At 39.5% G+C, this 12,985-nt stretch overlaps 1 protein-coding gene across 6 annotated transcripts in view; it reads right to left on the bottom strand.

Moving 5' to 3' along the window:
• Window positions 1–12,985, bottom strand: part of GANC (glucosidase alpha, neutral C) — a 75,988-nt gene that overhangs the window by 18,673 nt on the left and 44,330 nt on the right. For 3 of the 6 annotated variants that reach the window (XM_032343422.1, XM_032343424.1, XM_032343425.1), the window contains exons 15-20: window positions 12,108–12,251; window positions 10,290–10,386; window positions 5,128–5,229; window positions 3,151–3,394; window positions 1,709–1,773; window positions 1–77 (exon numbers count right to left, since the gene is read on the bottom strand). In XM_032343422.1, coding sequence (XP_032199313.1) covers window positions 1–77; window positions 1,709–1,773; window positions 3,151–3,394; window positions 5,128–5,229; window positions 10,290–10,386; window positions 12,108–12,251 — 729 coding nt within the window. Of the gene's footprint in view, window positions 78–1,708; window positions 1,774–3,150; window positions 3,395–5,127; window positions 5,230–10,289; window positions 10,387–12,107; window positions 12,252–12,985 lie in introns of those variants that run through there. The other 3 variants (XM_032343426.1, XR_004285792.1, XM_032343427.1) reach the window with 3 other exon arrangements.

Raw genomic sequence — 12,985 nt, 5'->3', positions numbered from 1 at the left:
CTCATTTGATCCTGGCAGAAACACATCAACTGTGCTGGCTTTTGGTTCTGTGACTGGATGAACCAATAAAGCACTTCCTGAAAAAAAAGAGAAGAAATGAAGTTGAATATCATTCTAAGAGGCCTGAAAACATCCTCCTTTCAGTGCTTTTGTGGTGTTAGAGACCACTCAACTATGAACTTGGTGAAAGTAGAGACCTTGGTTAGTTGAACCAATGATTCATCAGAGAGATGCATTGTAAGATAGAGGACTGGTGCTCAAAACGGGACTGTATTATTACTTATCATTTGTCCACTTAGGGTGTATCAGGATAATAGGGAGGGACCCTGACACAGTCTATCAGTCTCATTTGCACATAGCTGCTAGTGTGCCAGGAGTCTGAAAGAGCCATCACATTACTCCAGGTGCATCACTGTCCACTGTAAGTGATTTTGCAAATGGTAAACCTACATGGTTCTGTTATCCAGAACCATGATTAGCACAGAGTAGAGTATATCCATGGACAGTTATCATTAGGAAGGCTGTAATTCTCTTAAAGGCAACCTGGGTTATTAATTTTGTTTTGACTGTGACACCACATGTATGTAAATTTCATCCATTTATGAATTCACTCTTTAATTGTACAAATATTTACTGAGTTCCAGGTGAGTGCTAGGTATAATGCTAGGCTCTGGAGATACAATGGCAAATAAGACAATGTCCCTGCCCTCATGGGAGTTTGCAGTCAGTAAAGACAGATATTACAATTTATTTAGAGTTAGACCAAATACCAAAAAGGCAAACACACAAAATGGAATGAAAGTTATGTAATAAGAGGGACCGAGTTTGACTAGTTAGGGTGTAATTAGCTATTAGAAGCAATTCTGGTCAGGGAATTGTTCTCGAAGGGAGCAGCTATTTAAACTGAGACCCAAGAAAGAAGGGAGAGGTAGCATTAGGCTTTTTACATTTTGATTTCCACATTTTATTTTATTTTATTTTTAAAGATTTTTATTTATTTATTTGACAGACAGAGATCACAAGTAGGCAGAGAGGCAGTCAGAGAGAAAGAGGAGGAAGCAGGCTCCCTGCTGAGCAGAGAGCCTGATGTGGGGCTCGATCTCAGGACTCTGGGATCATGACCTGAGCCGAAGGCAGAGACTTTAACTCACTGAGCCACCCAGGCACCCCGATTTCCACTTTTTAGAAACAGAATGCACCTTTTGGGCAACTCTCTGTTCAGCTTGGTTTTTGAGTCCTATTTCTGAGATGATAAACTTGCATATCCTGGATTTGGTGGTCAACCCTTGTTAAAAAAGAGGCCATCACCACCACCACCACCACCAATTACTGTATTTTACCTATGACGTAAGCTCTCAATCTTTACTATGACCCTCTGGTCTACTGTTTTCCACTTCCATTCCCTATAGGGGTATCATTAGGCTCAGGAGTGGAACCAGAACAAGAATCTCAAATTGTGTCCACAAATAGGATGGATTTATATGAAGTTAACAACATGAGAAGTGAGAAGAGATCTATCATTCCACAGAAGAGAGCTATCACTCCACTAATATACTAAAAATCTTAATGACAGAATTTCTTTTACTTTTATTTTTTAGTTTTCTTGAGACTAGGGATTTATTTTTCTTTAGTGCTCTTATACTAGGAAATGTAACAAAAACATAATTACAGCATTTATCATAACAATAATTAATCAAGAAATGCTCACCCAGCATGTATTCATCTTCTACCCCAAAAGTGCCTAATTCCTCTGGGAACTCTATCCACAGAGGTCTGCGGAAAGAGAAAAAAAATTCTTATTTCAACATCATTAGATGTTTTATTGTGGTTAAATCACTTATATTTTCAATTTTATAATTACTCAAAGGAAATTGGAAAAACCAAATAGTCAAGACTCTTCATGATTTAAGATTTTATGAACAACTGGCAGGATTACTATATATTTTCTAATGTGAAAAAGCGATTTACTTGCTGAAATGCTCCAATGAAAGATTGAGAATTCTGGTACCTGTAATTTTTCCTTCTGATTGTTGAGTACTAAGTACTACTCTGAAGGCAGAATTAGAGTTCTGTACAAATCAAATGCTTAACACATTCAGCATGGTACAAATTGTTTGTAAAACCATAGTTTATAATGATATAAAATCTGTGCCACGTTTTCATGCTGCCACAGCCTTTCATGCATCCTTAATCATTATCTATTTAAAAGAAAAGAATTGGTATTACTTGTTTTCAAGCAGGCAGTGGTTTGGGAGGGTTGAGAAACTTGTGTGGTTTTTTTTTTTTTTTTAAATTATTGTTTTACACAACTATCTAGGAGGCATCTGGGCTTAAAAGATAATAAAATCTTCAATATCTGTGCATCTGGATATCAACCTAATGGTTCTAATATTTTTTTTCAACCTCATGAGTAAAGGGTATTCTTTAGTAAGAGAAACTTATTTTTAGTTTATTCACTAGCCTTTGTAATAATGTATCCCTTTCCTACTGAATAGTAGTAAGGAAGCAGTAGTCTCAATCTGGTTAATGTCTAGAATCATGAGGGAAATGTCTAACAAATCTATATCTTGAGACCTACCCAAGGAGATTCCTAGTAGGTCTGGAGGTGTGGCCCTAGAATCTACAGTTTTAAAGAGCTCCCCTGGTGATTCTCTGAGCCAGGTTTAGGATCAGCTAATCTGGAAGCCTCATTGTATTATGTGTGTCTCTGCAACATTCTCTAACCTAGAAAGTTGCTTTTTCACACCCTGCCTCTAAAATAGGATCAGAATATAATTTATACACTGGGAAAAATGTTCACCTCAAACTTGGAATGGTTTAACCCTAAGGTAAGATAGAGCCCAGACTGGCAGAATAAATTGTTCTTCATGAGAGGATTCTTGTGGATTAAATAGCAAATTCAGTTATGGTCACTTCTTTTTCTTTGAAAAATTGGTCTCCTCTCAAATATTAACACTTGAATCACAAAGTAGTAGGGGATGTGGCTTTTTTTAGACCTTAACTCTTTGGCCCTTCTCACAGTTGGTGCTCAGTAATCTGAAGGGCACTTGATGAAACACATGGCTTTTCTCTTGAAATCACGGTGTAATTACTCCATTCCCCAATGGCCAGGGGGTTTTCTGGTGTTGACAACCGGGGAAGCCTGTTTACCTCATGACGGGCTGGGCTGTCACGTGTGCACAGTAGAACAGAGAATACCAATAGGGCAGGAGGGTGTAGCGCTGCCGGATGGCTTCCCGGATGAGCTGCGTGTATTCCTCCCCAAAGAGCCAGGGTTCCCGCCGCTTGGTGTTCATGGTGGCGTGGCCACGGAAGAAAGGCTGGTAGGCTCCAGCCTGGTACCATCGCACTAGCAGCTCTGCCTCCGGATTCCCAATGAAGCCGCCTACGTCAGCTGATTAGACAGTGAGAGAGAGGCTGAGTGAGGCAGAAAGGCCGAATGAGGCAAAGAGGCCGAGTGAGGCAACCAGGCTTCTAACAAACGTTGCACACAGGTAAGATAAGGGCTTGAAGACTGCCAGGACAAATGTGCTGTTTGTGCACTTATAAAATCCAAGAACAACACTGTGGCCTGAAATTAGGGGGCACATATTTTAAAACTTTGCCTGTTTGGGGTATCTGACAATATTCTCTTTGAATCCTCTCTTATCAAAATGAGGTCTGGGGAGCCTGGGTGGCTCAATCCCTTAAACATCTGCCTTCCAGGGTCCTGGAATCAAGCCCCTCAGACTGAGCTCCACATTGGGCTACCTGCTCAGAGGGGAGCCTGCTTTTCTCTCCCCCTCTGCCCTTCTCCCTGCTTATGCTCTCTCAAATAAATAAGTGCAATCTTAAAAAAAAAAAAAAAGGGTCAGAGGTTTTACTACAAGATCAACATATCTGTATGTTCCCAAACCTAGAAATTGTAAAACGTTGACCTGATTCATTATGTCTGTGTTTAGTAGTGTGGTGGGGGTTTTGGCAATTGGTTTCTTTTTTTTAAGATATTATTTACTTGACAGAGATCGAGAGAGAGAGAGCGCGCGAGCAAGCAAGCACAAGCAGGGCGAGTGGTAGGGAGAGGGAGAGAGAGAAGTGGGCTCCCTGCTGAGCAGAGAGCCAGAGGTGGAGCTCATTCCCAGGATCCTAGCCCAAGGCAGACACTTAACCAACTGAGCCACCCAGGCACCCCTTGATTTCCTTTTGAAAGCAGTAGCTCAAGCAAGATAAAAATTGTAGAACTAAAGAAAAACAATCAGAATTAGAAATTTTAGGTATAATTTCATGTTTAGTCCTTAAGCAGGATACATATTTCTTGTATGTGGACCAATGCCATAAGAAAAACATTTATCAAAAAGTGAGGTTAGGGGTGCCTGGAAGGCTTAGTTGTTGGGCGGCTGCCTTCGGCTCGGGTTGTGATACTGGGGTCCCCCATGGGACCCACATGGGGCTACCTGCTTGGCGGGAAGCCTGCTTCTCCCTCTCCCACTTCCCCTGCTTGTGTTCCCTCTCTCGCTGTCTCTCTCTCTCTCTGTCAAATAAATAAATAAATAAATAAAATCTTAAAAAAAAAAAAAGTGCCGTTAACTTCTATTCCTACAGAAAACAAGGAGCAGCAGGAACTATTCATATGCTGAGCACCCTCCATATTGAGATTTCTCATCTGCAGAGAATTTCTAGGATTTAGGGAAGGCAGCCCATCAGGGAATCGTATTTTAACTAAATTTATCTTTCCCAAGAGCATATCTTTTTTTTTAAGTTAAAATACGTCGTAGAATTTTAAACCTGCTGAGTAAAAAGCATTTCTGTAAGGCTGATTTCTGATTTGCTAAATTCTTTGTACTCTCCATTTTTCTCACTTTGAAGAAGAAAAGGTATGTTTCAGGAAAAGAAATTCAGTTCTCAAGAGCATCTGAGGAGGAATCAGAAAAAGAGGGAAAGAAGCACTCGGGCTCTCTGATGACTTTATTTCATGTCCTCATTTCAGACAAGACAAACTGGAAGGGTCCTTTCACTTTCCTCATTTTCTTGTTCCCACAGTTATCCCTGCTGGAAACTGCTAATGAGAAGGCATTTATGACCAGCCTTGATGGAAAACACCCTTGCTTTTTATTTTCTCTCACTTCAAGCCTGCAGATATCATCTTACCTCCGCAAAAAGAGATCCCAGTAATGCTGAGGGTGAGTAACATAGGGATAGAAATTTTCAGGTAGCTCCATTCGGCTGTGTTGTCACCTGTCCACACAGCACCTTGTATCACCGGTAACAAGGTATTAAAACAAAACAAAACACACAAATCAGACCATGCAGTCAATTTCATAGATTCCTTATTTGAAATAGACAAGTTAATATAAGGGAAAACATTTCTTTCTGACCTTAAAATATATAAATTCTGGTTTCTGCAATGAAAATATATTAATCTTCTAATGTGAAGAAGTTCTTAAAATCCACAAAACATTTTGTGAAAAATGTTCTGAAATGGCACTTATTTTTTTGAAGTATAACTCCAGCCTGATTTTAGGAGAAACATTTAAAAAATCAACTTTACTGGGAGTGCCTGAGTGGCTCAGTGGGTTAAGCCTCTGTCTTTAGCTCAGGTCATGATCTCAGGCTCCTGGGACTGAGCCCCACTTTGGGCTCTCCGCTCAGCAGGGAGCCTGCTTCCCTTCCTCTCTCTCTCTCTGTCAGCCTCTCTGCCTACTTGTGATTTCTGTCAAATAAAGAAATAAAATCTTTTTTTAAAAAATCAACCTTACTAAAATATAATTTACATATAATAAATGTACCTATTTTAAGTGAAGAGTTTGATGAGTTTTGAAACCTGTAACTGTCACCACAAGCAGGGTACAGAACCACTTCCTTAATTGTAAAAGATTACATGGGCTTCTTCGTAGTAAATAATCCTCCACTTTACCCAACCGTTGATCTGAGTTCTTGAAGTCTTTTCCAGAATTTCATATAAACGGTAACATAAAACATACTATTTTGTGTTCTAGTTTTTTTCACTCAGCATGATGGTGTAGCTTATTTCTTTTTATTTGATTAATAGTATTCCATATATGGATATTCCACAAGTTGTTTATCCAATCACCTACTGAGGGACGTCTGAATTCTTCCCAAGTTTTGGCTATTATGAAGAAGCTGCTATAAACATTTGTGTCTTTGCATGATGTATGTTTTTGATTTCTCTTGGGTAACTAGTTGGGAAGGGAATTGGTGGGTCTATGTTCAGTGTATGTTGAACACCTAAAAAAACTCCAGGGGCGCCTGGGTGGCTCAGTGGGTTAAAGCCTCTGCTTTCGGCTCAGGTCATGATCCCAGGGTCCTGGGATCAAGCCCTGCATTGGGCTCTCTGCTGGGCAGGGAACCTGCTCCCCACCCCTCACCCCTGCCCTGCTCTGCCTGCCTCTCTGCCTATTTGTGATCTGTCTAATAAATAAATAAACCCCTCCAAACTGGGGGTGCCTGGGTGGCACAGTCGGTTGGTTTCAGCACAGATGGTGATCTCAGGGTGATGAGATCAAGCCCCACATCAGACTCTGTGCTCAGTGTAGAGTCTGCTTAAGATTCTCTCTCCCCATCTCCCCACAGCACCCTGCCCCCCACCCTCCTTATGCTCTCTCTCTCTCAAATAAATAAAATCTTTTTTTTTTTTTTTTTAAAGAAAACTCCAAAGTGTTTGGCACATGGCTATACTGCTTTTGCAGTATCAGTACATGACCATTTCAGTCTCTCTACATTCTTGGCAACAGTTGGTGGTGTCAGTCTTTTTAATTCTAGCTACTGGAATGGATGTGTAGTGATGTCTCTCTGTGGTTTCAATTTGTATTTCCCTACAGACTAATAAAGTTGAGCATCATTTCATGTATTTATTGATCATTCATGTGTCTTCTTTTGTAAAGTGTCTATTCAAATCTTTTCCTTATTTTTAAAAGTAGCTGTCTTTAACTGTAAAAGTTTTTTATATACTTTAGATACAAGTTCTTTGACAGATATATATGTATATTGCAGATATTTTCTCTAATCTGTGGCTTGACTTTCATTTTTTTAATATCTTTGAAAGGGTAGAGGTTTTTAATTTTGATGGAAGTACAGATTAGCACTTCCCTTCCTTTTATGGTTCATGCTTTTTGTGTTCTATCCGAGAAATCTTGTCTATCTCAAAGTCACAAAGATTTTTTTATGTTTCCTTTTAGAAGTTTTTTGTTTTAGCTTTTATAGTTTAGGTCTATATTCCATTTTGAATTACTTTTTGGGTACTGAGAGGTAAGGGTTGAGGTTTTTTCCCTCTCCTTCCTCCCCCCAACTCCTTACTCAGTGTTCTGACACTGTTTATTGAAAAACTCCTTTCTCCTCTGAATTGCCTTGGCAACTCTGTTCCTAATTAATTGATCATCTCTGTGTTGGACTCTTTCTGGATTCTTTATTCTGTCCCATTGATTTATATGTCTATTCCTCTACCCCCTCTCAAAAAAGAAAACAACCCTCTATTATTTAAGAGGAGTGGTACCAACTACATAAAGGAGACATCACAGTAGCAAGAAAGATAGTTAACACTTACAAGCCCTTACTGAGCCAGGTGATTCTACCTTGCCTGTAGTAGCCCACTTGAATCATCACAACCCTACCAGGTAAGCACTATTTAACTTCATTTTACAGACGACATAAATACGGCAAACAGGGGTGATTCTAATATACTCCCAGTAACACAGTTACTATGTGGTAGAGGCAGGACTAAGCTCAGGCAGTCTGACTCTAAAGCCACTGCTCTTGATCACTGTATAGTATACAAGAATTTGTGAAGATAGATTATATACCATTAAAGAGATTCACAAAAGAAAAAAAAAAGTCTTGTTTTACTAAATCTAGATTAGTCCTGAAGCATTTTTGTCTATCTTCTACCAAAATAGCTTTGGTAGCTATTTTTGTTTTAATCTTCCACAGAAATTTTTGGCTGTTATAGGGGCAGCAAAGAAAATTCTTTTTGAGGGATTGTTTTTTTGTTTTTAAAGGTACTCTAATAATTTCGCCTTGACTTCAAATGAGATAAAATGGTTTCGAAGTCGACATGGTGGTATTCTCATTAAGAAAGAAAGTTCATGTAAAAGCATGCAGATCTTTTCATGTCTCATATGGTGTTCAGTCAGAAGTGCTCTCTGGCTGTCAGTCTAAGCTTAACACTTGACACAGTAGTGTTCTCTGCAATGGGTCACTTTGGGGCAGGCTGAGTTTCACACTGAGCACTGAAGGCTAGGCAGTAGGCCAATATTTAAGGGATCAGAGATTACTTAGTATGCATATCTTTTATCATCTTTTTTTTAACTGCCACTTAAAAGTGTTTTCATTAAAAACACTTGGCTTTTTTTAGTGATTAAAAATGACACTTGAGAACATGGAAAATAGGGATAGGTAAAAAGAAGAAAATTTAAAAATCACTCATAATCACCAAGGTACTAAACTTACTGATTTTTTTTTTTTAAGATTTTGTTTATTTATTTGACAGAGAGAGATCACAAGTAGGCAGAGAGGCAGGCAGAGTGAGAGGGGGAAGCAGGCTCCCCGCTGAGCAGAGAGCCCGATGTGGGGCTCAATCCCAGGACCCTGGGATCATGACCGGAGCCGAAGGCAGAGGCTTAACCTACTGAGCCACCCAGGCGCTCCTAAACTTACTGATTTAGATTCCTATCTCTCTATATTTATTTATTTATTTATTTTCAGCATAACTGTTCATTATTTTTTCACCACACCCAGTGCTCCATGCAATCCATGCCCTCTATAATACCCACCACCTGGTACCCCAACCTCCCACCCCCCCGCCACTTCAAACCCCTCAGATTGTTTTTCAGAGTCCATAGTCTCTCATGGTTCACCTCCCCTTCCAATTTCCCCCAACTCCCTTCTCCTCTCTAACTCCCCATGTCCTCCATGCTATTTGTTATGCTCCACAAATAAGTGATTCCTATCTATATTTTTAAAACAAAATCATGATAATATACTACAAACACATTTAAGCATTTTTGCTTTTTTCTCCCCATTTATCATGATGTCACAAACATTTGCTCATGCAACTGAGGCTACAATTTTATTTTACTTTTTTTTAAAGATTTTATTTATTCACTTGACAGAGATTACTAGGCAGAGACACAGGCAGGGGGGTGGGGGGAAGCAGGCTCCCCACTAAGTAGAGAGCCTGATGCATGGCTTGATTCCAGGACCCTAAGATCGTGGCCCGAGCTGAAGGTAGAGGCTTTAACCCACTGAGCCACTCAGGCGCCCCGAGGCTACAATTTTAAATAGTCTTAAAATAGTCTATCATATGCATATATCATATTTTTATAAATATTCCTTTATTTGTATTTTATTTCATTTTATGCTTCAGGAACCAATGTGGTGAGCATCTCTCTGCACATGAATCTTTGCCTCAGATGACAGTATTTTGGCCTTTTGAAGGGTGCCCCAGGGGCTGGTTTTCAGGGTTGTAAAATAATAATGTCTATAATACAGTAAAGGCTGGATTCTTCAAACTAGGACCTAAGCTCCCAGTTACTTAGGTAACTGGGCAGGGGACTTAAAATACTTAAACAATATTAATTTAATTTAATGAATGTAACAGTATTAATAACTAAAATACTTAACTAAATTAACTAAACAGAGGACTTAAAATAGCCTTCCTCCTGAAAGGTGGCTAAGTTGAATTAGATCTGCATTAGCTAGTAAACTGAATCCAGTTATAGATGGCCCTGACCAAAAGCAACAGCCAGGTCTATTTTAAGTCATATGGCTAAGTGAAACAGGTGGTTGAGGGAATGTCTAAGAAGTGTATTTTCCCTGGTTTAGACAAATCGAACAGAATCAGAGATGACCATCCCAGCAAATTGAGATACTATGAAGTCATTCTCCCAGCAACCAAGTGGCCATTTCTTCAATGGGAAATAAGTAACTAAATTTTATTAAAATAGATGTGTCTCGGGGCGCCTGAGTGGCTCAGTGGGTTAAAGCCTCTGCCTTCAGCTCAGGTCATGATCTCGGGGTCCTGGGATCGAGCCCCACATCGGGCTCTTTGCTCAGCAGGGAGCCTGCTTTCCTTCCTCTCTCTGCCTGCCTCTCTGCCTACTTGTGATCTCTCTCTGTCAAATAGATAAAAATAAAATATTAAAAAAAAAAAATAGATGTGTCTCAGGACAAAAGGCATACTTCAGGGCATGTCACTTGCTACAATCAAAGGCGTGCCCAATCGCTACAAATGGTTTAAGAAAAAAAAGCAAGCTGCTAATTTAGGTTTAATTCTGATCGTATGTGCCATTCCTTACCATACTTTTGTGATCCAGCAAAGAAAGAACGGGTAAGAACAAAGGGTCTCTCCTTTCCCTTAGATCGTTGTATTAGTCCTTCTGCAGTAGCCATTTGCTACAAAGACAAAGGAGAAAAAAATTTCAAAGGGATGATTAGATTAGAGCATTGTGCAGACATCCCTAATAAGCTACTGGACATGCAAAAATTAAATAGTAGGTGGGAATGTAAAATGGAAAATATGAAAATAAATCCACCAAATAATTTTCATGATGTAATGAAACTACTCTAAATTCCCCTATTAAGAGTGGAAAATTATCTTTGATCAAAATAGAAATAAAAATAGTAAATAATATGCTAACATATTCAATGCTTATTATAACTAGGCATTTTATAAAATTTTCTCATATAATCTGTAGAACATCTGAGATTGACCATTTTCATTTATTAAAAAAAAAGCAAATGAGAACAAAAAACTGAGATTCAGAGAGGTTAAATGACTGGACCTGGCCTACATAAGAAAATTCTCTGTAGTAGTTTGCAGTTATAGCAAGAGACTTTTAAAGAGGTAAACACATACTATCTGAACTGTGCTATATGTAGCCAGTAACTCACACTGGAAAACAGACCAGTTGGTGGGAGGGCCACAGGAACACAGTTATAGTGAAAATAAGAAAGAACAATGGATATCAATTAGGGCAAATAATAACTGACAAATGTTTTGGATGTGATTGGCAAATGGAAGACAATTCTACCACCTTCTAATGGGAAGGCTAAGTAGTTAATGAAGGCTTTCTACATTTAAAAACCTGTTTTTAGGGGTGCCTGGGTGGCTCAGTGGGTTAAGACTCTGCCTTCAGCTCAGGTCATGACCTCGGGGTCCTGGGATTGAGCCCTGCATCTGCTCTCTGCTCAGTGGGGAGACTGCTTCCCCCCCAACCCTCTGCCTGCCTCTCTGCCTACTTGTGATCTGTCAAATAAAATCTTTAAAAAAAAAAACAACCCTATTTTTAGAAATTCTACATCTATGTTCTAAATCTTTTAAGATAAGATTTTATTTATTTGATGAGAGAGACACAGAAAGAGAGGGAACACAAGCAGAGGGAGTGGGAGAGGGAGAAGCAGGCTTCCCATTGAGCAGGAAGCCCAATGTGGGGCTCCATCCCAGGATCCTGGGATCATGACCTGAGCCAAAGGCAGATGCTTAACAACTGAGCTAACCAGGTGCCCCTCTATGTTCTAAATGTTATTCCCCTGGTATGAGACTTGCCATTTTAGACATTTGTGAAATTTCATTAAAAAAAAAAAGATTTTATTTATTAGAGAGAGAGAGCAAGAGCACGAGTGGTGTGGAGTGCCAGAGGAAGAGAGAGAAACAGACTTCCTGTTGAGCTGGGAGCCTGACTCAGGATTCAATCCCAGGACCCTGGGATCATAACCTGAGCCAAAGGCAGATGCTTAACTGACAGAGCCACCCAGGAAGCCCCATTTGTAAAATTTTAAAACATTTGTTTTAATTGCCTTTGTTTATGTATTATACATTGCCTACTTCAAAAGAAGTTTTGAGGTATCCAAGGCTATTTATTAATGACTCCTGTCAAGGAAGATCTTTCATGGTACCATTAATCGCATAACTCTGTAATTCATCAAGTTCATTAGAGAAAGAAAAGGTGCAAAGAAAGAAATAAGTCCTGCATTGGCTACAACCTGGTAAGATCCATTGCAATTAGAAAAGTTACACAAAGAGAAATGAACAACATAGTACGGCTATTACAAATGACTTTCAACCCCAAAGGCAGGGCACATGGGTCCAAGTGGCTTCTTTATGGATGTTTTACCTGATAAAAACCATACATGTTGTGAAGTTCCCTGTGCTCCCAATTGCCATGATGAATGGCATTCTTCTGCATGGTTAGCTCTGGCCCTCTAAATACAGAGGGCTCATTCATGTCATTCCATATGTAGAGGATGTCAGTAGATCCCTAGGAAATAAATTTCTTCTTTGGTCAATGCAATACTCCTATAGTGATGATGTTAATATGATAGCCACTCTATTCCTCTTGTATACTCCATTTCATTTATTATTACTGTGTTTCTTATCTACGCTCTCTCTTTTGTCCCAGTGCTACAATAAAAGGTCCACAGGGCAGGGAATTTTGTTCATGATAAATTCCAAACACCTAGAACAGTAGCTGAACACAGAAGGTTCCCGGTAAATATTTGTTGATGAATGAAAAAATGTTGTGTGGTATTGCCTGTGAAATACAACTGCCCAGCATGCCCACTCCAAGACTTACTCTGGCGAACCCTCATACAGGAAAGGTTGTGAATGTTGACATTTAGATTCTAGAACATCCATCATCTGCTACAACTCTTAACTAAGGGCAATTAAAGCTTTCCATGATAAGATCCTGCCTTCCTTCTAATACTTTGAAAGATTGTTTTTTAATTAAAGACTTTTATTTTTATTTTTATTTGCCAGAGAGAGAGAGAGAGTATAAGCGCACAAGTAGGGGGAGCAGCAGGTAGAGGGAAAAGCAGGATCCCTATTGAGTAAGGAACCTGATGTGAGACTTGATTCTTTGACCCTGGGATCATGACCTAAGCCAAAGGCAGACACTTAACCGACTAAGCCACCCAGGCGTCCCTACTTTGAAATAGTCTAGAGTTTGTGTTCTATACAGAATTTTCAATTTAGAGTAGGAAGGGGCTGCTA

The sequence above is a fragment of the Mustela erminea genome, chromosome 5 (assembly GCF_009829155.1).
Source record: "Mustela erminea isolate mMusErm1 chromosome 5, mMusErm1.Pri, whole genome shotgun sequence".
In the NCBI taxonomy this organism is placed as follows: Eukaryota; Metazoa; Chordata; class Mammalia; order Carnivora; family Mustelidae; genus Mustela; species Mustela erminea.
The sequence above is the reverse complement of the archived record's forward strand: the minus strand, read 5'-3'. Positions and strand labels throughout refer to the sequence as shown.